The sequence below is a fragment of the Sceloporus occidentalis genome, unplaced genomic scaffold, assembly GCF_023333645.1.
Source record: "Sceloporus occidentalis isolate IW3139 unplaced genomic scaffold, rSceOcc1.0.p SCAF_4, whole genome shotgun sequence".
NCBI lineage: Eukaryota > Metazoa > Chordata > Lepidosauria > Squamata > Phrynosomatidae > Sceloporus > Sceloporus occidentalis.
The window spans coordinates 95735323-95763065 of record NW_028316984.1 but is presented as its reverse complement, the minus strand read 5'-3'; the positions used below and the strand labels follow the sequence as shown (position 1 = coordinate 95763065).

Genomic DNA, 27743 nt, shown 5'->3' with positions numbered 1-27743 from the left:
TACAACAAAATAAGATACAGCACAATAATAGTTACAAACATCATAAAAACCATATAATACTATACATCATTAAATCCATTATTATTCAATCAAACAGTAAAACAATCTAAAAATGCAATAAATAGTATACAAGAACAAAGAAAAGTAAAGAAAAGTCAGGACATGTGAAGAAAAGCATTACAATCCATGTCCCAACAGACTCCTAACAAAAAGAAGCTAACTACACCCCTCTCCTCAATCTCTCTCCCTCTAGAGAGTCCCCAACGATGGAATCAGGCAACAGTCCTTGGCGCTCCGCCCAGATGGAAAACAGGCGGGCAGGCGGCATCCTCTTCGGGGAGGCCGGCGGGCAGGCTTTGTAGGGGCCGCTCCCACCGGCCCCACCCCCAGGAGAAACACCGCAGCGGCGGCAAGCAGAGTCCTCTGGGCCGCTCCTGTCCAGATGGAAAAGGGCAGGCGGGCGGCGTCCTCTTCGGGGAGGGCGGCGGGCCGGCTTTGTAGGGGCCGCTCCCACCGGCCCCACCCCCAGGAGAAACGCCGCAGTGGCAGCGAGCAGAGTCCTCTGGGCTGCTCCTGCCCAGATGGAAAAGTAGGACAGATCTCTGGGATATCCAACCACAGACCAATATATCTGAGCTACTGTTTCTGACATATGAGTTTGAAAGCGGAGGAACAGAAATGAGGTCTGTCTGTCTGTCTATCTATCTGTCTATCTATCTATCTATCTATCTATCTATCTATCTATCTATGAAGATGGGAGGCTGGCTGGGTGAAGATGTGTCTAGATAGGATCCGGGCAGAAAATTCAAATCCTCTGAATCGGCAGTAGCTGATTTCCATAACTAGGGTAAAGAAGTACAACTTTATAAAAGCACTTCAGAATCTCTGCACATCAGTTTATGCAACTATTTCAGAATCTACACACAAATGACAAGAAAATAGGGGGTGTTAGGGTCTTTTATTGGTTTAGATTCCACTGGTAGATGTACATGTATTGAAGCTTCAGAGATCTCTTGCAGGCTGAAAGAAACACATTTTATCCAACCTATTTCTCTTACATAACACCAGTATCATAATCATTATGGTACACCCCACAGTGTATTCCCACAAAGACTATAAAGTGGCAACTTTAGCCTCTCTGACAATTTAGAGGTAGTCTGATATTCTGACTTTTCTAGATCTTACTGTCACAACTGTAGAAGATTACTTTTTGCATGTGAATAGCATTTCATCAATCTATCCAGAACAGGAAGAGACAACAGTGACCTGGATGGTACACCTCTTTAGACAGATACAACAGGAAATGTTTTCTTCCACAAACGGAAACAGCAGGACCCAAAAACAGGAAAAATTGTCCTGATTTATCCCTTTTATAGCTGATCCCAAATTCTCTTATTATTTCTCCTCTAATGAATTATGCTGCACAAACTGGATACTAATAAGGTAATTTTGACTGGCTTTTGAAGATGGGGAAAGGTATATTTTGTAATGGTATTACAAGATCATGACCAATATTGTATGTGATAATCAATATCCATAAAAGATACCTAAAAAGCAAAACAGCATGTTGATTTCATCAAAGTCCAAACCAGCTAGGCACGCCCCCTTGTCTGGGATCATCTTTCTGCCTCTGTCTCTCATCTTCCATAAATTTCTTCTGGATGTCTTCAAAAGACCCAGGTTCAATGGTTTCTTCTGTTTCTGGAAACAAGTCTGGAAACTGAAAGGTTCGACCCCCAGCCTAAAGACAGAAAACAAATGTTTAACCTTATGTTCCATTAGAAGCTACAACACACTCTGGACAGCTGTGGGAAGTTTCAGCTGGTCTGTCACTACTGCCAACTTCCAAGAGACTCAGCAGAAAGCAAAGGAAATGAGGTACTGAATATGCACTCTGCATTCTCTCCTAACACTCTTACTGTCACTGCAGCTGGCTCCAAAGTGAACTTCATGGCTAAACAGAGATTTGAATTTGGGATAAGCCAGTCATTGTCTGACACTCTAAACACAACATCACACTGATTCCCCAACGACTGCAGACTAGATGAAAGGCAAACAGGCCAATTTCCAGCATTGTGTTCAAGGCTGAAGCACATGCCCATGCCAAGTCATCAAATAAACACAGTCAAATTAAAGCTGTCCCTGACTATCAAAAGGGTCAGACTTAGAAAAGAGAAGCATTAAAATACATTTCCATAACAACTGCAGCAGGTGTGGGCAATGGCACACACCTAGCAGAAGGTTATTTGGTGGCAGCAGAATGTTATTCAGCTTCTGCTTTCCTCTCACTCTAGCTGAAAGAGAGTGGAAGCCTAAAACAATGACCGTTTCCACACAATGAAGACAGCTGCAGGTCAGCATTTAAAAGGAGGTGGACAGGACAGCACAGATAATATTATCTAGTGCACAGGTGGCAAAAATGCATCCCCCCCAGGTGGTTCTCCATCCCCCAAAACAGTCACAGGGTACCCCTGAAGGCTTTACTGTCATCTTGGCCTCAGAGGGAGCGATCAGGCAGACCCAGCTCCATCAGGGATTGCCTGAAGGAAGAGGCCCCTCCCTCTTTAACTGTCATCTTGGCCTCAGAGGGAGCGATCAGGCAGACCCAGCTCCATCAGGGACTGCCTGAAGGAAGAGGCCCCTCCCTCCTTAACTGTCATCTTGGCCTCAGAGGGAGCGATCAGGCAGACCCAGCAACATCAGGGACTGCCTGAAGGAAGAGGCCCTTCCCTCCTTAACTGTCATCTTGGCCTCAGAGGGAGCGATCAGGCAGACCCAGCAACATCAGGGACTGCCTGAAGGAAGAGGCCCCTCCCTCCTTAACTGTCATCTTGGCCTCAGAGGGAGCGATCAGGCAGACCCAGCAACATCAGGGACTTCCTGAAAGAAGAGGCCCCTCCCTCCTTAACTGTCATCTTGGCCTCAGAGGGAGCGATCAGGCAGATCCAGCAACATCAGGGACTGCCTGAAGGACGAGACTTCTCCCTCCTTTAACTGTCACATTGTATTTTGTATTGTATTGCAATTTTTTACTGTACACCTCTATGATCATTGCGGAATAGCGGTCTATAAATAAAATGTATTATTATTATTATTATTATTATTACTTTCAGCTGCAAAATCTTGCCATTTTTAGCTAATGTAGGAGTGAAGCAGTCTGCTGGAGATATGAAAACCAGATCATACACCTACTGCAACATCCCCCCCCAAAAAAAAAAAAATCTAGTGGCTCAAAAAAGGTACAGAGATGGACCCTGGCAAAGAAAGGCCAATGGTTGGTGCACTTCTATTTATATGAGCAGTTTATATGAGCCTAAACTTATCCAGGGAAGAAGTAGTGGCTGTGGCAGCAGAAGGCTGCTGGCACCAAGATGTGTTTTCACCAAGGTATGGCTTCTCAGGAAGGTTTACTGGAGTGAAGGTATTCTGACAGGGCCAGCTTGGACATTTACTTCGGTCATGGTATGGGCTACTGTCTAGCCTGCCGCCAATGAATCCATCAACTCAAAAGGTACCATCTCTCCAAAAAATACACTGGAGAAATAGGTGACTGAGTCAAGAGCCTTCTCATGGGAACACTAAAGTTTTTTTCCTTCTTCCCTGTTGGTGGTTTTGCAACTATTGTACTTCTATCTTGCCCCCCTGACTTCCACTGAGGGTATGACTATGCCAGCAGAACAAGGGGATACTATCCAAAAAGATGGAAGGAACAGAAATTAAAGGAACTCTGGTATGCAGAAGAAAGGAGTGGGTGAGGAATATATCAGCTGCACTTTCATATAAGTTTCAATTGCCTATAAAGAACTTTTCTTTAAAATAATTATAAAAAGGGAAGATAATAAGCACAGTTGAAATGAATCAATTAAGATACATCCTAACGATCTCAGGGATCCTCAAATCTATGCCTTTAATCTGTTCCTAACTACTGGTTTAGGCCAAGTCCAGCAATAGCTGAAATACATAAAGATAATGTGTGCTAAGCATTGTCCGTAATTTTTTAGTACCTCAGAGGCTGCTGTGCAACAGATTGGGAGGGGGGAGTACCAGGGGGAGGATGTTATTAGTTAAAGCTTTATATTGATATGAAAAACAAAGTGATTTGTGAAATTCATGTAATTCCTGAAATGCAGCATTAAACTTTACAGCAATCAGTCTCCATAATGAGGAGAGTCAATGCCAACACAGAAAATTGCCACAGACTCAACGTCTCCCATTTGGAAAACAATCATGGACTGACCTTTTAGCTTTTATTTAACAGCAGGAACCTATTATTTGAGGATAGCATTCTATTCAGTTGACATTATCTCTTTATTTTTCCATATTGTATGCTGTGTTGACAACCTCATTAAAGTGAACCCTGTCAGCTTTCCATTCACTTCAAGTAGAGGATCCAGTATAATAAAACTATCAGACAATAACATGGCATAGAAAGATGTGTTATAAAAATAACGTCTGGGTCTATTTTGAAACTTATCTTTCAAAATACCTTAACAGTCTTAGCCCACCCCAAAAGATCTTGGAAAGAAACAATGTATTCAACTCAGAAAACATGAACATTTTTGCTGCCATTCTACAAATCAAATTTTGCTTTGAAAGCTAACTGGTTGTTTTTTTCCTGCCAAAAATAGTGTCACCTTGTAATTATTTTGGAATTGCAGTATGTGCAAGACATTTAGGCTGACAGAAGTGCAGGTAAAGCTATCCATTGTGTTCGTTAATGTCTGCCCATATAAGAGCTCTTGGTCCTGAACCCCTTTCAAATGTATCAATTTATAGGGATGCTGTAGTATTTCATGCATCAGCAGGAGATGGATTAAATTAAAGTACGACCCCCATAACCATGGAGGATACATTCCCAGATCCACCATGGAAACATGAAACTGCAGATAATAACGAACCCTACTGAAATGAATGACTTTTGGCAGAAGCTGACCATAGAGTTGTGCTGGTGGACCTAGATTCCTAGAGAAAACACCTCTCTAGGCATTTCCAGATGCTCTAGTGTGTCTCTATGGTCAACTTTGGCTGGAAGCATATCTTACAATCCTGCTGGAGGACCTAGAAAATGCCTACAGAGAACGTATTTCTGAAGTCGTGGGTAAGTGAAATTGTGGGTACTGTGTCCGCAAATATGGGGGTAATACTGTAAATTGTCTTCTAACTACTGCTAAAAGGAGCTAGGTTTCAGTGTGCAATGCTGGTGCATCATCTGAAGCTCTAGCTCTGACACTGTGCAAGGTGGGAAACACTGGCAAAAAAGCTATCTTCTTGCAATTCCTATCAACCTTAGCTAGCATACTCAAGGGAAGATTGCCAAAAAGAATTATTGGAGCTGCAGTTCAACAGATGAAGGACCACACAATCCTCATCCATGAACTAAATGGGTCAGGGATGGCCTGTTTTAGAGACTATCTTCACCTCCGATCACTGTGATCAACAAAAAAGGCAATGTCTTGACATTGTTCCCAAACACCTCCATTAGGAAAGACCAAGCAGCATTGTGCTAACTGCTCTGCAGCTTTTGAACTCTCTCCTCCTAGAAGTCCACTTAAGCCCAAGCCTGGGCATTTTCCAGATGATACACAACATTACTTGTTTGTTTTGTTTTAAGGAAAATCTGAAGTGGCTTTTAATGCCTCGTGTTATTTTGGTAGTATATTATTTTATCTTAAAGCAGCTGTTGTCTGCTTTATTTCTAAGGGATCAGGCAGGGTAGAAACCTTTTCAAAAAATTACTAAAACAACAAAAATAACTTCAGCGCACACACCAAGGGCAATACTGGAACATCATCAAGCAATGTTTGCATGGTTGCCATCTGCACCCTTATGCTTGCATGTACAACGTGGTCATTGAGTGAGGTTGCTACACATACGGGGGCTGGGTTCACTGCCAAGCAGAGAACTGGGAGGCCTTGTCTATCATACACACAGCCTTTCTGTCCTCAAAGGGCAAGGATATGGCCTGCAAGGATGAGCCAAAGTGCCAGTCCTTGTGCCTTTCTTCTACATTTCCAACATTTGTCACTGCAAGACTGGAGCCTGGAGGCAAAGGGATTCTGAGCAGATGTTTGATGAAATTTTAAATTTTTTCCAACCTTTTTTGTTTTGTTTTAAGGATGAGGGCACAGAGCATGCTCAAACATGATAGTGGCATTTTACAATATACCCTTCTAACCCTCTATGAAAAGTGCTCCCAGGTTTCTTTTCAAGGCTGGGCAAAATCAAATAATGAGAAGAAGTCAATCCATATCTGGAACCTTTTAATAAATAAAAACCAGTGCAGACAAGTTGGCTCTTTCCACCTCTTGTTTTGCTGAGAAATGCTGATCTTGGCTGTCAGCCAGATAGGCTTTGAAAGAGCCAAGACATTACATTGAACTCTTAGAACTGAAAGCCTTATAAATCCTCCACAATACTACGCAGTAATTTTGCTCTGGTTAGATTCTCAAGTGTTGAAAGCTTTATGAAAAATAGTTACTGTGCATGTTCAGTAGCTAATGTATCTTGACCATTTCAGCTATATCCAGAAGAGTAACTGTACAAAAAGGAATAAAATTTATACAGAGACCCTGCCTACTGACATACCAAAGGCTTTTAAAAAACTCATTGCGATTCAAATCTTAATGTCTGCCACATTTACAACTATTTGGCTAGGGACAGAAAAATCCTGAGAGAGAAAAAAATCATTTCAGTTAACTTCTATGGGTATTTGGCACTGATACCATTTAAGGTATTAGGGACATTCTACGTAAGAGGGAAATATGTACCCCAGAGGGCATGTTCTGCTCTAACATGGTCCCAGGAAGCCACAACTCCCAGGAGGAGGGCTGCTGTGCTCTGCACAAGTTGAAATTCCCATTAAGCCATAAAGGGCACTTTATTATCATTACCTAACCTCAAAGATGACTGAAACAGGGTCTACCTGGGGGGGGGGGGGGGGAGGTGTCAGCTTTTCCAACAAATTAAGTCATTAGATACACAGTAATTTGATAAGTAATGACTCTCTACCAGGCTAAGCAGGTTGCACAAACTAGAATACAGGTAGCATTAATATCTACACACTAATCATTGCATTCAAGAGTTGGAAGATGTAAGGGTTGATGTCTTAGACATGATATAACATACAGCTCTATGGGTGAGAGTAGAGAGTAGCTGAAAACCCCTTGGTCTATGGGCCAGAATAAAATGAACCATCTAAACGTAACAGAGTTCTTAGCAATATCCAACATGCCACCACACCATCCACCTCTGTTCAAGTGATTTTGCACCAGCATGCACCAACACATACTTCACAGATGAACACCATGAGAAGAAGAGGTAATTCAAGGCAGAGAACAACAGAGGTTCCAAAGGCACAGAAGCTCTTTTCATACTGATAAATAACTCAGTACTTGCTTTCTGAGTATGAAGAGAAAGCAGTTCTGTACCATAACCAAGGTAACAAAATGTTTTCTCCTTGTGGGGTAGGGGGACATATCAAGAACAGACTGAAACTACAGTCTCCCTTTGCAGCCTGAAACTACAGAAGGTGATATTGACCACAAACACTAATTTGAGGTCATTTGTAATGGAAGACAATTACCACCTGTGCTGAAACATCTCATTTGCCAAGTTTGGTTGGTGGTGAAGTCTTCAATCTTCACAACAACCCAGTTCTTGTGCATAAAAGTCTACTCTACTCTCACCCATAGAGCTGTATGTTATATGATGTCTAAGACATCAACCTTTACATCTTCCAACTCTTGAATGCAATGATTAATGTGTGCATATTATATTGCATAAATTGGCCTGGAAACCAGAAGTTGATGATTTCCAGAGTAGGGAAATGTAACTGTGCTTTCAAGACAAAACAATATTTCTCTGATACATAATAATGCCGGCTAGTGAAAACTAATATTTGGAAGAATAATACTGCCACCTACTGACCCTTTAAGGCAACCAATTGAAAACTATCCCAAACAGATGGTTTTCTTACAGGATTACCTGGAACTTGCAACGAACATGAACTTCTTTGAACCCTGGATTTATTTACGTCAACCAAAGGGTGAATTGGAGGATGAAGCACATAAAAGGCAAGGCAAGAAATTCTGAATGACCAAAGATTATTTTCTTTCCTGCTTCATCTGAACTAATTCTTCCTGAAAACGATACCATGGTATCATAGGTAAGCAGTGAACCAAATGCGTAGGCAAGGGTTCAGGATAGAACATCTTGCTCACCTATGTAAAGAAGGTCTAGGTTAGGCTGCTGACTTAGGGTAACCACCTCTGTTTGAAAAAGGAGCACAATATCTTGAATAATTTAAAATTGCGTCTTGCAATGTTTTTCCTCCCACCTTATTCATAAGTAATATTAATTTTATGTAATATTAAATTACAGGTAACTCGGCTAAAAAAACATAATGGAAACCTTCAAGGATTAGCAACTGATTAAAAACTAATGAGAATTAGGGTTTTTTTTTAAAAAAATGTGGTTATTGCTTCGAAGCAATAACAACTGCTTTGAAACAACTGAAGGCTAGTCATTTTGTGTAACACTGGAAAGGAACCTCTGACCCTCCAGATTTTTTGGACTTTAACTCTTATTAGCTCCACCCTGCACAACCAGGGATTATGGGAGTATGGGATAAGGGATTATGGGGGTTGAAGTCCAAAATATCTAGAGGGCAAAAAGTTTTATATTCTTGGTTTAAAACAATATCAAGGTCAACCAAGAAATGTTGAATAGTTTAAGACAAATCAATTAAAACTGAATATGAAATGTTCCTTTCCACTTTTAAAATGTTAGCACCCATACACACAAAAATAGTTTAAAAGCTATCTCAGATGATAGCGACTCATTTAAATATAATGGTAATGTCTTAGGGAACAATCAGATGCAGACAGGATGCAAGAAAATGAAAGGATCTCTTCTTTGCTATGCATCAGACCAAATGAAAAGGGATGGCAACAAAAAATAAGTAAATAAAGGCAAATGAAACCGTTAAACCATTAAAAATTAAAGTAAAATTAAAGTAAAAACAGGTCAGATATATGTACATCAACAACCCCAAGAACACTCGTAAAGCTAATGGTATTTCCAGATATTAGCCTTTATTCTCCCAAATTTGAAAGGGGAAAATTCATCCTTCCGTCACATTAGGCTTCCAAGGTACTGCACAGTTGCAAGACTTCCCCCTGGTACTGAAACCCTATTAAATCAATTCTGGTCAATTTAGGGGAAGGTCAGTGACATCTACAAATTTCTACTAACCACTAGGGATACCAGAAAAATTAAATGACATACAGAGTGCAGCTACCTATATTTATCAGTAAGGTTAAATGACTTCACTTGATAGCTCTTTTCTTTGAAGATTTGTGTGTTATTGTTTGCCAAGAGAGCAGGAATCCTATAACATGACAGACAAACAGAACCTACTCAGTTCTGGCAGAACTCAATGTGAATTAGTATATTAATTAATTGCACTTATATCATGCCTTTCTCCCAAATGGATCCAAGGCAGATAACTCACTTTGAGCCCATACTAACTCACATTGAGCCATGTGTTAATATACTAAGACAGAAGCAGGCAGGAATCGATTTCCAGATGGTAGTACCAATCCCCACTCCTCTGTTATCTCTTGGCCCTACTGCTCCAATGGCCAGACCCCTGTGGACAAAGAGATTTGAAACAAGTTCTTACTCCTCCTTGTCCACTGGACTGAAATAGTCTCTCCTCTCAAGAACATTGGGGGGGGGGGGGAGATGGGAATACATTAAATTAAATTTTAGGTGTGTGTGTGTTAAATTCACCTTTAAAGATTCACCAGAAAACTGTACAATGGAAATTAATTCTATGAATTTACCTACATGGAATTAATTATTCCATTTATAGAATTTTCTATCTTGAGACCCAGATGTCTGAGAATCTGTAGATAGTATTTGACAAAACTTATTTAATCATGCGCTAATCCAGTAACTCTGAGAATCTCACGGGTAGCTTTAAAATTCCAGTATTACACAACCCCAAGGTACCTTATGCAGAAGTTTGGAAAGAAGTGAATATAACTAGTTTAGTCTTTTAGTCCAGTTCACCCAAGAAGCTTTTTCTTGAGCAATCTTACTGAATCCTGTCATTTTGGTTAGCAAATGCAGAAAGAAAAGACTTGTCTCTCATACACTTGGATCAGGACACACATAGGAAAATGATCCTTTTCAGTATTTACAGATACAAATATGTATAATCCAGTTCTCATCATTCATACTCCTCCAGCAACATATCCCATCAAAGTGGTTGCTACAAACTCAAGAGGTCTATCTCCTCATTAGATTATAAGAGCAGCCATACCAGCTCAGACGAAAGGCCTGCCTGTCAAACATAGCAGCCAAGCAGATGTTATTCAATTCTTTTTAAAACTGACCTACCAATACTGGTGGCATTTAAGAACACACACGCACATATGCATATTTATATGTACATTTTAGAGGATGCATGAATTAATTAAGTAAATGTCCTCCAGCACCCTTCCTCTTCCTGCTTCAAAAGGATGCAATTACTTACCAGCTGGACATAGGCAACCTTGTAATCTGGCTTCTTGATTCGTCTGTTTTTGTGATCTCTCTGCTTGTTTGAGCCTGTTAAAATAGAGGAAAGCTACTATTGACTTCTTATGAACTGTTGGTCCCCCTCTTCCTAATAAAGATCTAGTAAATGTCTTTCAGTTAGGATGAGTTTTAATTTGTAATGGAATTCAGTCTTGTAGTTACTGCATATTTATTTTCATAGTACTCCAAAATATTCTGTGGCTATTTCCACACAAATGTAGAAATGTATCTTCACATTCATATTTTAATCAAGTTGTAATTTTGCTTTGTCAGAATTTGTCTCACCTTATATTCAAACTTGTATTTAATTGCACCAACTTTCATAGCAATAGAGGCAACACGTGTACACAAAGCATCAGTACATACAAAAATTCCATAGTATTGTGCCAGAGTGGAAAAGAAACTTCTTCTCATCCTCAGCAGTAACAGTGCACAGCTAGAAAACACTATTTATCATTTTAACCTTCATCCAGGCAGATTTTAAAAACAACTATTTTCTTTTCATGGGGGAATTCAAAAGTACAGAGAATTTCAATATACACTGCTCCCTGAATGAGGCTGATCTACTAGCTACCAGAATATGCCATGTCTGGTTCACAGCATCACAGTTCAGCAAAAAAACAAAACAAAAAACCGCATAGTACACTCTAAGCCCCCACCCCAATAAATTTAATTGGCTGGGAATGAAAAACCTCAATGGGGAACAGTAAATTATTTTCTGGAACAGTTTTTGTACCTGATCATTTTTGTCTGTTAGATATACACACACACTCACACACAGCAAGTGGCTGAAATCTAGCTGCACAGTTCACAACTCTTCAGGTAGCAGCATCACAAAATGTCATTGTAGGTTTAGTTTTGTGTGAATTCTGCAGCATGCCTCTAAGAAACTAGTGAGAATGACTAACATACATATTCATAATACTTACAAAACACAGAACATGTGGAACAGTTTCAGCTAAATTTCCATACACTCTTCATTATAATTTTTCAGTTCTTACATCTATGTTTTCCTCTACCTCACTTCCTCTGCCTTGAAAGAAGAGAGTACCTGGTTGCTCCAGATTCCGCAAGAGAACATAAGTTAAGAAATCAAATGCATGTTTATAGTTGGCCATGACTGAACTCATGGAATTGCCATGGGGATGAACACAGAAAACATTGACTAGAAACTTCTATGGCAGAACTGCAGCAGATGCAATGTTAAGTGCTTTATTTTTATTTTGCTCAAGTCCCATTCGCTTCTGTTGGTACTGGCAATGGTTATAGCATAACGATCTCAAAGGTGCTATAAGATTCTGTAGCATAAACTTGACTGTTGATTTTTATGTTAACTATGTGTAAGACTTTATTTTTGTTTAGTTGTTTGATATAATTTTTTATTCAATCTCTATGTTTCAGTGTAAATTTGTTTATGTTAACTGTACCAAAGCATATCCTTTAGTCCAAGTTCTATTCATCTTCACTGGACTTTGCTTAAACACTGTAAAGCAACTACCACATTTAACACCACTTGCTTCCCTCCCCAGTTCAATGTGCAAGGCTTCTTTTCCCATGGAAAAAACTCCCCATTGAACACAACTTCCTTCCCTCTCCAGTCCGATTGGCAAGGCTTCTCTTTCCATGGAAGAAACTCCGCATCGGACACCAATTCCTTTGTTTCCCAATCCAATTTGCAAGACTTCTCTTCCCATCAAAGAAATACCCCTTTTAACTCCACTTGCTTCCCTTCTCAATCCGATATTGAAACCTGTCCTCCAGCACCTGGGAATAGGTGATAGGTGGTAGGGAGAGGCCCAGAGAAGGAGGAGGGATGGAAGTGGCATTTCCCCCTTTCCATCCTTTGTTATAGCCCCCTAAGTTTTACCCTCAACTTATCCACGGGTCATATCAAAATCCATGATTTTGACCCTGAAACCTTCCCTCGAATTATACATGTGGTTGACTTGTACACAAGTATGTATGGTAGTTAGTGGAAGGATTAACTTTATATGCTGAGAATTCCAGTATACACATATATACCATTTAACTATTTATCATTTATTCTCCTAAGATTGCTTATACAAATCTCTCTTCTTTTCATTTTTCTACCATCTTACTTATCTTCTTTCAACCCATAAAAAACTGAAGATTCCCATTTTCTTCAGTGGTTTTTTTTTTAATTAATGTTCCTATATCTAATCTGCACTGCTTCCTCATGAATATACCTCTAATATTACTTAACGTGTATTAAAGCCACCTTCCTAAATGTTTAGATTCAGTCATGATTGATGCAGAATATAGCATTTTTTATAAAAACTAATTATAGAAACATCAACCATAGTAATCCCAAATTTGATCATCTGGTAGGGAAGAAGATGCAGATGTAACAATAAAACTCAATCTACACAGAAACTGGTCAACCCGAAAAGGATAATTTCTTTCTCTATCTTTTGTACAGAATCCACTAATTCCTAGCAATCAATTGCCTCTCCTAATGTAGAGATCTGAAAGGAGGAAATATCACCTGAAAAAGAGGCTTGTTTGCCTGTTTTTGGAAAAGAAAAATGTACATATTATTCCACATGGAGACGGAAGACTCACCATGCTGTATCCTGGTTCTTACAGCGGCCACAGGGACATTGTATATACTTTCAAGGTAGTCCTTCAGTTCCACTCTTGTCATCCTGTGTCAATCGAAAACTGACAATTAAAAAAAGAAAGACTGCATACATTTTAATTTTAGATGGGTTGTAGCTATGTAATGAACCATATAAATTGAACCATATAAATACATTTTTGAAGAAATGTATTGCTGGAGCTTGGTGGATTGTTCTCCTAATACAGGTGAAAGTATATAAAGCTCAGACTTAATTCATACAAAATAAGCAAAGGGGTAATGTAGCAAAGGGACTGAGAAACAGAAAGAAGTTGGTAGCATAAGATTTTGTAAACTTCAGTCTGCTTCCTCAGATGCATGGAGTGAAGTGTTCAGAAGCAGAACTTCATAAAGCAGGCTATGTGAATAGTTATGAGCAGGCTATGCAATGCAACTACATTACGAAGTGCAAAGGTAGTGGATATGGTGATAGGGTGACAGGTTCAGTTCTAGCAATAGTCATTGGGGACAAAGGCAGGAAGAAGATTGTTGCCTACAGCTAAGGTGAGTGGAAGACCATATGACTGCTGGTAAGTGTTGCTCAAATGTGATGTGATCCTGGCTGGAAACCAGAAAGGAGATGTGATGAATTGAAGAAGAGAGCCCTTATGAGGCTTGGAAAATTAACTAGTGTTATGATATGTATAGTGTGACACGGAACTATTATCTCTGTACAGTCCATTGTTGATGGATTGGAGATTGTAGATATATTCTAATTCTGCCTTTTCTCTTTCCAATCCTCTTTTGTAGTTTGGGTGGCTTTTTTGGTCAAGGACTGTTGGTCAAGATGGAATGCCTAGAAAGACTGAAGTGTTCAGCAACTGATTTTTCTGTGTTCATATTCCTAATACCTGATTCTTATCCATTTGTCCTCTGGTACAAAAACCAGTCTATTTGCCCAATATAGAAAACTGAAGGTCAGTATTGACACAGGATGGCATATATATTGCAGGACAAGCAAGGGAAAGCTTATGGGTGATGTAATTAGGTCCTCTGATGACATTTCCTGAGTAGATGTGTGGCAGAAGTAGCATCTCTGTTTGTGGAAAGATGTGCTACCAGTCTCCCCATCTGTGTTGTGTCCTCCTGTGGGTAACTGTTTCAGATTGGGAGGCAGTCTGTAGGCAAGTAAAGACCTGCCACCAAGAGCCATTGAGAGGGCAGCATTATTGTCCAGAATAGGTTGTAATTCATTGATGATATGCCTGAGTAGTCTCATTTGGGAGCTGTATGTGATCAATGGTGGGGTTCTGTCATTTTCTGTCTTCAATCTGTTCTGTAATAACCTAATTCTGGGTACAAGTCTTGTCTAGTTTATTTGTTATTTTGTTTTGTTTGTTTTTTACTTCATATGGTGAATATTGTAGCATGAGGTATACTTGTTATAATTCCATGAGTTTAGCATCCCTGTTTTGTGGGTCTGAGCAGATGCAATTGTATCAGTTTGGTTGTAAATTATGGATCTAGTAGTGTGTTCAGGTGAAAATGGAGACATGTAAGTAAGTTTAATAGTCAATGGACTTGCGTTATAGTGTGGGGTTTAAATGTCTGTTGTGTATCTGTATGGTGGTGTCCAGAAAGTAAACATGTTCTATTATTATTATTATTATTATTATTATTATTAAACTTTATTTCTAAAGTGCTGTAATTATACACAGCGCTGTACAAAATCAGTAAAATTAAGGAATATATAAAAGCCTGCCCAAGGCGTACACTCTAAAAGTAATAACAATTAGATAGAGGAATAGATAAAATTACAATGTAGGAAAGAAAAGACAAATTAAAAAACATCAGATATAAAAGCAAATTGCATCAAATGTTATCACACAGCCAGATGACAATCACAAATTCCCTGAGAACGCTTCCCTAAACCATACTATCTATTGATAGTTCCAGGCGGTGGTTGATGGTAGAGTGGAAGTTGTTGAAATTCTGGTGCAATGTCTTGAGTGCATCCTCTCCATACATCCAAATTATGAAGATATCATCAGTGTACCTCAGCTAGAGGAAAGGTTTCTGGGTACAGGAGTTAAAGAAGAGTTGCTCTTGGTCAGCCATGAAGATGTTGACATATTGTGGTGCTATGTGTGCATCCATGACAATACTGTTAACTTGGTATATATTGTTGCCAAAGGTGAAGTAGTTGTGTGTGAGAACTAAGTGGCAGACCTTTGCAGCTAGGCCTGCTAAAGTCCCATCTGGAATGATGTTTCTGATAGCTTGTCATCCATCCTTGTGTGGGATATATGGATACAAGTTCTGCTAGTTTTGCATTTCTGTTGCTATTCACATAGCTTGCTTATAAAGGTCTGTTCCTGGACACTTCTCATCTGAAAAAGTAGACTTAAACCTACAAAGGTTTATGCTACCAACGTCTTTCTTTCTCTCAATTAGTCTCATAAGGTCCTATAATACCCCTTTGCTACAATATCTCTTTGCATACTAATCTAGACTAACATGGCTATGTATTTTAATCCTTAAACCAAACAAAACAAAGTTTCTGTGATTCAGGTGAAATTATTTAGCCTGTTACTACTTTCATTATTATTTCTATCTTGCTTCTTCCCACACCACTGGGATGCCACACTGAGGTGCAAAGTATGTATTATTAAATTAAACAAAGTATATAGAATCATAGAATCATATATTATTACATTTAAATTAAATTAAATCAAAATTAAACAGAAATAGATTAAAAACACATATAAGTAAAAGTATTCAAAGAGTTATTGCCAAAATACAAATAAACAAAACAAAAATTAAGAATAATTTCAAATATGCTTATTAAACAGGCAACAAATAAAAATATTACAATACACTGTTTAAAGCCCTTTCCCCTAGATAACCATCCTGCAAAAGTTTCCTTACTAAAATGTGTCTGCCTGCTGATAGAAGGGCACCTAAGAGGAACTGAGGCTGTACTCCCTCTGAAACAACAGGTTTGTGAACTGGAGCCAAGTGCCAAAGCCCAAGTGCTTCAACTGATCCAGAATGCCATGGCTATGATTCAAATTGAAGTCATTCAATCTGACCATGCTGCAGTGATACAGCTGAGCCATCTCGCAGCAACTTCTGTTGATGGCTTCTAGGTGGTGGCTTTATTTATTTACTTACTTATTTATGGCATTTATACCCCGCCTTTCAGCCAGAATATTTCAAGAAATGGCTCCCTCCCCTGCCACAGCAGCCTGCTAGAAAACTTAATTCCATTTTTGGAGAGAGGGGTACTTTCTCCATCATTCCTTGTATGATGGCCAAGCAACTACGAGAAGGTATCGTTGGTTGTGGTTAAGTCTAGCTCTATCATTGTCTGCTTTTAGACAGGCTCTAAAGGCAATTTGTCTTTAGTTGGCCTTTTTAGAATTTAGATTATTAACCAGGATTTTACGGCTCTTCCTGTTGTTTTCATCTATTGTTTGTCTGTTTTAGGCAATAACTTGTTTTTGTCTTTCCTTTTTGTTATTGTGAAGCTGTTCTGCTGATTTTTCACGAGGCTGCTTGACTTCTTGTATGCCACCTTGAATGCTCCTGTGGAAACGCAGGGTAGACATCAAAGAACATCAACACTACAACAACTGAGGTCCCAGAGGAACTATTCCAATCACAACATGATACAAGAATTAAAGCAGCAGTTCTTGTGGCAAGTCCAGGACATCTGCTAGAACATGACTTCAGAACAAACCTTAGCCACATTTTAAGAATAGCCATGGGCAAAAGCATCACACTGATTAAAATAGCACTGATCATGTTTACTTTAAGCAAACTGTCCTTGTTGGCTAGCAGTTATTGGCACTTCCAAAAACAGGCTTGTGACCTGCAGAACAAAAGTCCATATAACTTGTTATTTCATCTAAGGCTGACCATAAACACATTTGCTTTGAAGTATGCCCTACTGAAATCAGTGGCTTACTTCCAAGGAAACATGGCTAGAATCTCACTGTAGAACTCAAAAGAATAGCACCTTATGTTTGATAAGTTTGAGAAAAAACTTTCAAACTTGTCTTTTTGATGGCTAAGAGAAATTCATGCAGCTCTCCAGCAGACAGAAACCATAAATGTACAGAACCTACACTTTGGTGTTCATCAAAATATTTGCACTGAGATACCAGAGGGTTCCCCCCCGCCAGCTTTCTAGAATCCAAGCTAATCTTGCTTTTTTTATTTAATGCTCTTCATTTTATTTCTTACAATAAATGGCATCCCACCCTTTTAGGACACAAATACTTTATTTATAAAAATGTTAATGTCCATTATGTGTCACCATCATAGAAGACTGATAGCCTTCTCACAACTGAATGGTCCTCAAGGCAGCATTTAGCAGGCTGCAATAAATAGACACACCCATACACTCCAAACTCACAAAATGTCCTCTGTCATCTGGGTGCGACCAGAAGGCAATTCCTTTCCAACCCATAATTGTGACTGGCTCAAATGTTGTTTACAGAAGAAGAGAGGGAGCTGACCCCTTGAATGATGAAGTCATCCCATTTCCCTCTTTGCAGCGACACTCTTCCTGGGAGCTACTACAGTCACCCCCCTCCGTTTTCACAGACTTCGGAGTCTGCGTCACTCGTTTGGGGGCAGCAAAAGGAGGGGGGCAAAATGGGGCATGCACTGTGATTCAAGCCAATGGAGCATGAATATTGGTGGCTTTGTTTTCATGGGGGGAGGGTCCAGAATGCATCCCCCAAGAAAATGGAGGAGTGACTGTAATTTGGCCTGCACAAGCTCCCAATCAAGCCCATGGAGGTCTCTGGACAAGCCCTGTTTCCTCACCAGGAGGATGACCTCAGGAGATTTGCTTGAAAGGAATCCCTGCTACCTCCAATGGATAATAAAACACAGAGGGGATTTGATTCCTGGCTTTCACTCTCTTCCTACATGAGGAATGGAGGCAGGTACATCAGGACCCAGACAAAGCACCAGCGAGAAAATCCTGGAGATGCAATGACACTGGAGGGTGTCATCATGCTCCTGGTTCTACTTCACCATTCCCATTCCCCAACCTTCTCTGGCCAATCTTACCATATACAGTGGTCCCTTCGCTTACGCAGGGGATCTGTTCTGGACACCTTCTTACTGCATAAGGGAAATTCCGCATATGCTCGAGCCCCATTAAAGACAATGGGGCTTCTGCCTGTGGCAGTGTGTGGTGTGCACACCATGGGCATATGCGCCATTACTCTTTCCAACATGCGGCGCTACTTCTTCTGGCGTGGTTTTCAGTGTATGATGAACTATAAGTCAACTATAAGTCAATCTCATGTATAAGTCGAGGGCAGGTTTTGGGGCCAAAATTATGGATTTTTATATGACCCATGGATAAGTCGAGGGTAAAATTTAGGGACATGTAACAAAAGAGCTAAAGGATGAAGCAAAGAAAAACAATGCCAAGGGACCTACAAAATTCCAGCAGGCATAACTATTTGTGTTCACACAAACGGCTGGATGGATGAGAGAATAGAAGGGGGGTGAGTGCTTTCAGGACAGATTACACTTTTTCCTTTCACCAGAGGATGGTTCTCGTGTGTGTGTGTGTGTGTGTGTGTGTGTGTGTGTGTTAAAATACACTACTTACATTGACCTGTGGATAAGTTGACTCACATTTTTGTGGTGAATTATTTGACTAAAATTTCTAGACTTAAACATGAGTATACATACAGTAGTTTTCAACTCTGCAGTGTTGAAGCAGCCTATGGGTTAAAAGGCAGCTTCCATCCTCTGTTCAGTTTGTCAGAGCTCCCATTCATCCCTTGCCGCATATGGAAAAAATATAACCACTCAGCATCCCTTCTTCTGAAAACCACATGGCTTACTGCAAGACCTGACAAAACTATTCTGAACCTAGGTCAGAAAACCAGACTAATGAAGTATGCAATAACACCCCAATCCTAGTTCCAGGATAGTTTTATCAGTTTGCTTTTTGAGAGAATTTGCTCATTATTTACTGTAACAGCAGGCAACTTTTTGACTTTTAGGTCCTTCATCACACTGCTCTCCCAAAAATAACTGTGTAACTTATTTATTAATGGAGCAAACAAGTCACAAGCTTTTGCAAAATATTTGCTATCCAAAATAAAGAGACTCTCTTAAGCAGTTTGAGCCACAATTGAATTATACTGGGGAAATGTGCTTTTCTCCATAATTTTAGAAAATCTTCTGTATGGTTTAACAGAATACATATTTCAAAATAGTTTCCCCAACTTACTTTATCATACAGCCAAAACGAGCCAGTCATCTGAGATCTGAGGGGTGGGCTGTGGAAGTATTGGCAAACAAAAATATTTCCTCGTCCTACAGTTGTCCCAGTACAGTGTACTTGCATATGGATTGTGACACTCTGGGAATGCAGAGGATCACTTGTTGAAGAATTTGAACAAACAAATGAAAACCCCTCCCCATTATGTACTTACTCCATGGGAATGCGGAATTGCACAGTGTCTTCTGGTTGTGGAACACCAGGCCTCACCAAGGTTAAAAAGTAATCTGTCCGGAAAACCCTTAGTTGAGGATTTCCATGTTGATACAAGGGATAACTGCAGGAAAGAAAAAACAACTACTCTGAACAAACTGGAATTTTTGTTGAAACTAGTTTAAATCAATTTATTACCAGCATGTTGGAATCATGTGGACTAACTGAAAACATTTAAAATCAGTCTTATAATTATCTCTTAAAGACAACAAAAATGAACATACTGTCTTCCCAACAACCATATATAAACTCAGGAGATATTCATAACACAAAAAAGGAAAAAAGCCCAATCGATTATCTAATTAAATTTATTTTCCACCAGATAGTGTATCACAACATTAAGCAAAATGAAAGGGAATTACCTATTCAGAAATCTGAGTATGTTTTTATATGCGCCTTCAAGTCATTTTCAATGTATGAGGATCTGACTATTCTGAATATTCGACATTGTTGATTCCAATGGGGGACCCATTTGTTTGAGGGGCTGTGCAGACCACCCCTAAGGGGTGGCTTGCACCCGCCGCAGGTGTACGAGATCAGGGCCATGGCAACCGCATACCGCAACCCCAATCTGGCCTTTCCAGGGCGCAAAAAAGAGCTGCAAAAAGTGGCTCCTTTTTGTACCCTGAAAAGGGTGTGATAGCCGCGGCTTTAAGGCTCTCCTCTGGCATTGCGTCATGTGGATGCAGCACTAGTGGAGTGCTGTGATGCCCCATGCCATGTGGAGCAGAGTATGGCACAAGGCCACCCTGGGGACGAAGTTAGGGCATGTGTCACATGGACACCGCGCACCAACTCCGCCCCCCAGGCCGGCCTTTATGGCCAGTCTGTATAGGCTCTCAGTTAGTTTTTGACCAGAGTCTATCCAATTCACACTTCCCAGAACCCAATGAAGCCTTGTTCTTGCAAATGGGAATCTATGCATTAGCAAGCTTGCAATCTGATGTGTTAAAAAATAAAATTTTAATTATTATTTTTATCTTGTTTTTAATTGTATTATTGTATTGTTCAGGTTTTTATATGATACTGTTTGTAAAATTGTACATCGCTGTACTTCTGTGTAACCCGCTTTGATCTATTAAGGAAAAGCGGGCTATAAATAAACAGTTTATTATTATTATTAAATATAAGAAATTATTTTTTTTAAAAAAAAAAACTAACATGTTCACTAACACCCTACCGTCATTAGGGAAAAAATGCATCCATTTCAAGAATGTTCAAGAAGCCTACACATTTAGAAAAATGTGCACAGAATTACCTATGATTTTAAATACAATGAAGTTTAGGGTTTTTTTTTAAAAAAAAAAAAACACAACCCTCACAATATTATGCACGCTCAATTTCAAAATGGAATCTGGGGGACACTGACTGATTTTTCCTCATTTTCACAACTGTGTTCATAATATAAAGTTGCGACTGACTAGAATCATAAGAGTTGGAAGTGACCACATGGGCCATCCAGTCCAACCCCCTGCCATGCAGGAAATCTCAGTCAAAGCATCCCCGACAGATGGCCATCCAGCCTCTGTTTAAAGACCTCCAAGGAAGAAGACTCCACTACTCTCCGACAAAGTGTGTTCCACTGTCCAACAGCCCTTACTGTCAGGAAGTTCCTCCTAATGTTGAGCTGGAATCTCTTTTCCTGCAGTTTGCATCCATTGTTCCGTATCCTGTTCTCTGGAGCAGCAGAAAACAAGCTTGCTCCCTCCTCAATATGACATCCCTTCAAATATTTAAACAGGGCTATCATATCACCTCTTAACCTTCTCTTCTCCAGGCTAAACATCCCCAGCTGCCTAAATCGTTCCTCATAGGGCATAATTTCCAGACTCTTATTTTAGTCGCCCTCCTTTGGACACGCTCCAGTTTCTCAACATCCTTGAGGCCTGACCAAAGCAGAACAGAGTGGCACTATTACTTCCCTTGATCAAGACACTATACCTCTATTGATGCAACCTAAAATTGCATTGGCCTTTTTAGCTGCTCCAGACTATGGGCTAGGAGACTATGTTCTCCTAATGCTTTTATATTAGGAATGGATATAATGCAGTCATCCAGATGTTACTAGGCTACTGGGAACTGCAGTCCAAAGTCAAAATTTGTAAATTTGCTGTGAACTATCTTGAGTCCCTAAATCAGGAGAAAGGTGGGGTATAAATAAATACAGTTGGCCCTTGGTATCCACTGGGTTTGGTTCCAGGACCCCCCATGGATGCCAATATTTGTGGATGTGTACGTCCCATTAAATACAATAGCATAGTAAAATTGTATCCCTTATATCAAATGGCAAAATAAAGGTTTGCTTTTTGGAATTTCTATGTTGTTGTTGTTTTAAACCATAGATGGTTGAGTCTGTGAATACGGAGGGCTGACTGTAAATAATAAAAACCATTTGGAGGACTGCACAAATTTCATCCTTAATTTACACCATGTGTAAGTATGACAGTCATCAAGCTTATGCACAGGACTGAAGCCCAGTCAGCAGTTTACAGCAGGTTTCATAGGTGGAGTGGGTTAGGTCCCTGGGCTGGGGAATATAAGTGGGACTACTGTAGGGGTTCTATAGAAAGGGGTGGCACAGAAATGAGGCTTTGTCCTACCGCTGCTTGCAGGAAAGAGAAGTTCACTTGCTTAAAGGTACTGTTTGGTCAGTTTGAATAACAGATTATTTTGCAGGGAGCAGAGATGCACTGCCAACAAAAAGGAGCAGTAAGTTCTTCAGGGAACAGGCACTCATTCAAGTTATACAGGGTAGCAGGAGATGCAGAAATGGGAAACAGTTGCATCTTCCTGGGGGATAGTTTATGATACAGAGTTAGTTACCCTCAAACTGTCTTCCATCCCAAGTAATCTGGATAGCCATGACAACAACCCCTTTGGGTTGCAAATGCTGTGGCTTAATGCCAGGTTGGCAAATGGCAAGAAAGCTGCCATTCAGGACTTGATCCTGCATGAACATGCTGAGAGCTTGCCTGTGTTACAGAGACCTGGTTGGCGGAAGCTGGGGTGGTGGTGGTGGTCAATCTCTCCCAGCTTTGCTCACCAGAAGTCCCTGTGCAACAGCAGGCAAGACCTGGGAGTTGGAGAGGTAGAGTGGCAGTAGTCAATCGGGATAATATCCTCCTGATCAGGCATCCTATCTCTCAGTCTGCATGGTTTGAGTGTTTATTTAAAGGTGGGTAGCCGTAACAGATTAAGGATTCTATTGGTGAACCACCCACCCCAGGCTTTCTCCCTGAGCTAGCCAGGGTTGTCTTGAGGGTAGTGTTGGAGTCTCCACGGCTTATACTGCTGGAGGATTTCAAAATCCATGTCGAGGCTATCCTGCCGGGAGTGACTCAGGACTTCATGGGTCTGTCCTGACTGGTATCTAGCCCTGCTTACGCTACTGGGCATGACCTTGTGGTCAGTATGGGGGGGGGGGGTTGATGGTGATCTGGGAATGGAGGAACTTTCTACTGTTTTGTTGTCATGAACAGATCACTTCCTGGCCAAGTTTAGACTTGCTGGGGCTCAGAACCTCTTCAGGGGTGGGGGACCCATTAAAATGGTCTGCCCCAGGAGGCTTATAGATCCAGATGGATTCCTAATGGCTCTTGCGGAGTTTCCTGCTGCCTTGGCAGGTGATCCCTGGAAAGAAGAAAGGATGGGGGCAGTAGACATAATTGCTCCTAAGCATCACGTCTCACAGAGTGGTGCTAAACCAGCCCCTTGATTTTCTAAAGAGTTGGCAGAAATGAAATGAACATGACAGAGACTAGAGCAACAGTGGCAGAAAACTCAGAGTGAATCCGACTGAAAACAGACTAATATCTACCTGAAAACATATGGTAGAGCAATCAGGCAGCAAAAAAGAAAAAAGAAAAAAAAGGCCTTTCTGGCTAAAACTATTGCAGCCGCATATAACCATTCAGCAGAGTTGTTTCAAGTGGTCAGGGATCTGTTGCAATCTGGTCCAGAGGAGAATGTAAGGCACTCAACAACTCCCTGTGAAGAATTTGCCCGCCATTTTGCAAATCACTAGGATTTGCTCTGATTCAAATACCAGAGTTGATACAGTTCTGGTGGATGTAACCTTGGCTCCTACTTGTCCCGTACTGATGGATACTTTTCAGTTTGTGCAGCCTGAGAATGTGCATAGAATCCTTGGAGAGGCGAGAGCCACCACATATATACTACCCTTGCGCTTCTTGGCTAATTAAACAGGCCAGAGGAGAACTTGTGGAGTGGGTAAGGGGAGTAATTAATGCCTCTTTCCAACAAGGCAGGGTCCCAACGTGCCTGAAGAAGGCTGTGGTAAGACCTCTTTTGACAAAACCTTCCCTAGATCCTACCGTACTAGATAACCACAGGCCAGTCTCCAACCTTCCATTTTTGGTCAAGGTAATGGAGCTTGTGGTGACTTCTCAACTCCAGGGGTTCTTTGATGAAACGAAATATCTAGATCCATGTCAGTCTTGTTTCAGACCTGGTAATGGGACAGAAAGTGCCTTGGTCACTTTGGTGGATGACCAATGAAGGGAACTGGACAAGGGGAGTGTGACCCTGTTGGTTCTACTATGACAGCCTCAGTTAGGGCCTCTCAGCAGCTTTCAATGCCATCAGCTGCGGTATCCTAAGCTGCCTCTCTGGGATGGGGTTTAGAGGTATGGTTCTACAGTGGCTCCGTTCCTTCTTGAAAGGGAACTCCCAGATGGTAGTGTTGGGGGATTTGTGTTCGACTCCTTGGCCATTGGCCTGTGTGGTCCCTCAGGGTCCAGTTTTGCCCCCTATTATTTTAACATCTACCTGAAACTGCTGGGAGATGTTGTCTGGAGTTTTGGAGTAAGGTGTCACCTGTATACTGATGACACCCAGCTCTATCACTCCTTTCCACCTAATTCCAACAAAGCTGTTCCTGTCCTAAACCGGTGCCTGGCAGCTGTGATAGACTGGAAGAGGGAAAACAAATTGAAGCTTAATTCAGATAAGACAGAGGTGCTCACAGAGGTGTTCCTGGTCACTCGAAAGACAGATCCAGGAATAGGGATTCAGTATGTGTTAGATGGGGTTACCCTCCCCCTGAAAACTCAAGGTTCGTAGCTTGGGAGTACTTCTGGATTCAGCACTGAACCTGGAGGGCCAGGTTTCAGCAGTGACCAGGAGCAGTTTATACAGTTAAAGGTAGTGTGCCAACTGTGTCTGTTCCTGAAGATGTCAGACCTGACCATGGTGGTACATGCCTCGGCTGCTCCCAAGCTTTGGGACAGGCCAGGATGGCTCCATCCCTGCTATTCTATTGGCGGGAGATAAAAATATTTTTGTGCCATCAGGCTTTTTTAGACTGAGAAGAGTTTAAATGCAGTGTAATTCAGATTTTCAGGTTTAAAATTTTTAATACATTTTAAATTTTAATGCATAATTGTTTTAACTTAAAACTGTTTTAATTGTGTTTTTTTTTTTAAATTACACTTATACATTTTAATGCTGTACTGTACTGTTTTAAATTTGTAGCACACCTCCTTGAGTCCCTATATTGGGAGAAAGGTGAGATATAAGCTGCTGCTGATGATGATAATATTGTTATTGTAGGTTTATTTTTTATTTGTGACCTGCTATATTGTGCTATGAAGAAGCAATGTACAGTGGACCCTTCTTAAACGCTGGGGTTTGGTTCCAAGATCCCCCATGTATAACAAAATCCATGTATGCTCAAGTCCCATTAAATATAATGACACAGCAAAATGGTATCCCTTATAAAAAATGGAAAATCAATGTTTGATATTTGAAATTTATACTTTTTTGAACATTTTCAAACTGTGTATGCTTGAATCAGTGTATAAAAAATCCGTGTATAAGGAAGGCCCACTGTAAAAGATTCTGGGAACTTTTAAGAAATAGTCAGCTTTCTATTCATTCTCACATTCTTTATTTGGATGCATAACGGAAGCAGTCCCACTCTCTCAGCCAAAAATAAGGTTTTGATTCTCTGCTCAGCCATGAAATCTGCTGGGTGGCCTTGCGCAAGTCACACTCTCTCACCCTCAGGGAAAAGCAATGGCAAACCTCATTTCAACAAATCTTGCCAAGAAAACACTATGATAGGGTTGCCATAAATCAGACACAACATGAAAGCACACAACAAGATGGAGAAGACCACTGAGGATACCATGGACAGCCAAAAAGACAAACAAATGGGCCCTAAAACAAATCAAGCCTGAAATATCCCTGGAAACCAAGATGATCAAACTGAGGCTGTTATACTTTGGCCACATCATGAGAAGACATGACCTATTACAAGAGACAATAATGCTAGGAAAGGTGGAAGGAAGAAGGAAGAGAGGAAGACTTCAAGTTAGAGGTCACCAGTATGAATTTGCAGGACCTGAGCAAAACAGTGGAGGACAGGGGGTCTTGGAGATGCCTCACCCACATGAGTCGGGGTCAACTCAAAGGCAGCTAACAACAATAGGTCAGAACCAGGGCACTTGAAGTGGAATCATGCAGCAATTCTGTAGTGCGGATGGATGCACTGTAGAACAACAGCCTTATGTGCCATGACACTACTTACTACACACATCTCTCTCTGTGTCTCTCACTCACTCACACAGACACACACAATCTCTCACACACAAGGTGACCAGAAGTCCTCCCTTTCCAAGACATGTCCTACATTCAGCGTGACTAGATGTGTCTTCAACCATAAAGGAGGAGAGGGCACCACAAAATCGAGGACATTCAAGGAAACTGAAGAACATTTCCAAATAAAAGATTTTTTAAAAATCCACTCCAAGACATGCTTCTTAGTCCTGCTCAAAATGGAGGACATTTTGGAAGTCCTCCTGGACAGATAGCTGAAATGTGGGACAGGTCCTAGGGAAAAAAGGAGGACTTCTGGTCACGCTGCCAACATTTCAGCTTTCTATCCAAATGGCACTGATTTATTTCTTTGTTTGTTTAATTTGAGCATGACTAAGAAGCATAAACTTAAATTTCCAAGAGTGTCTTCCCCTTTTATGTTGTTAAGGTCCTCCATTTTTTTCTGGAATGCCCTACATTTTGTGGCTCCTTGTTCTCCTTTGCGGGGGTTAGGAGGCCATCCCTGGCCACTCCTCTGGCCAGGCCTGTCCTCCATTTCCACCTTCTGTCCAGGAGGAATTCCAAATCCACTTGATTGTTATTGTAGGTTTATTTTTTTATTTGTGACCTGCTATATTTGATTATTTAATGTTAATATGGATTAATGTACTGTACATTATGTTAAATTATTTTTATAGAATGTATGCCACAGGCAGCTTGTTTTTATTTTTAAATGACTGTATGTAAAGCACTCTGTAAATTTACAGCACTCTATAAATAAAGCTTAATAATGATGATAATGATGATGATTTTGGACCTCACCAAGAGCTCCTCTCCCAGGGCATGTCCTCCATTTCACCCTCCTATCCAGGAGCAATGCCCAAAACGTCCTCCCCCATTTTGTGCATGGATTTACATTTCTAGGAGTGTTTTTAGCTTTTGTCCAGGAGCAATGCCCAAAACGTCCTCCATTCTGAGCAGGACTATGAGCTCCTTTCCCAAGGCATGTCCTCCATTCCCACTTTCTCTCCAGGAGCGATGCCCCAAACGCTCTCCTCCATTTTGAGCATGAATTTACATTTCTAGCAGGAGTGTTTTTAAGCTTTTGTGCTGGAAGGTCCTCCATAATAATAATAATAATAATTATTATTATTATTATTTTGCTTGAATGCCCTCCATTTTGCGGTGCCTTGTCCTCCTTTGCGGGGTGTGTGTGTGTGAAGACCCCTCTGGTCACCCTACACACAACACCAACACACTTCCCTGAGCCCCTTCCCCTTTGGAGCCCAGGGCACCAGGGAAACCCTGAGGAGGAGAGCTGGGGAGGAAGCTACTACTCACAGAATCCGCCTCGCCGCCATCTTGGAAGAAGCCCAGCCTCCTAGTCTCTCTCTCTCTCTCTCTGGCTTTCACTCGTTGTCTGGCTCAAAGGCTATGGAATTCTGGGAGTTGGAGTTTGTTGTGGAGCCGCCTTGGGTTCCCTTCGGGGAG

At 40.8% G+C, this 27743-nt stretch overlaps 1 protein-coding gene across 4 annotated transcripts; it reads right to left on the bottom strand.

Moving 5' to 3' along the window:
- Window positions 1-27743, bottom strand: MRPL23 (mitochondrial ribosomal protein L23). 4 transcript variants are annotated; one of them, XM_089520992.1, is made up of 6 exons: window positions 27594-27743; window positions 19636-19758; window positions 13168-13250; window positions 10541-10614; window positions 1548-1741; window positions 1-842 (listed from the first exon to the last, which is right to left on the bottom strand). In XM_089520992.1, exons 1-5 carry the CDS (start codon window positions 27611-27613, stop codon window positions 1577-1579), a joined length of 465 nt encoding a protein of 154 aa, XP_089377118.1. In that variant the 5' UTR covers window positions 27614-27743; the 3' UTR covers window positions 1-842; window positions 1548-1576. The 4 variants fall into 4 exon arrangements, with proteins under 4 accessions (XP_089377118.1, XP_089377117.1, XP_089377116.1 ...); XM_089520991.1 differs by lacking the exon at window positions 1-842 and adding an exon at window positions 942-1020; XM_089520990.1 differs by lacking the exon at window positions 1-842 and having other exon boundaries at window positions 942-1741.

What these genes read in the sequence shown, in the direction of transcription:
- MRPL23 (XM_089520992.1), bottom strand. Translation starts at nt 27,613, where the DNA reads ATGGCGGCGAGGCGGATTCT. An exon ending in AAGAACCAGGATACAGCATG is followed by an intron (nt 10,615 to 13,167) that starts GTGAGTCTTCCG and finishes CTATTTTAACAG; the next exon opens with GCTCAAACAAGCAGAGAGAT. An exon ending in AGGTTGCCTATGTCCAGCTG is followed by an intron (nt 1,742 to 10,540) that starts GTAAGTAATTGC and finishes TTCTGTCTTTAG; the next exon opens with GCTGGGGGTCGAACCTTTCA.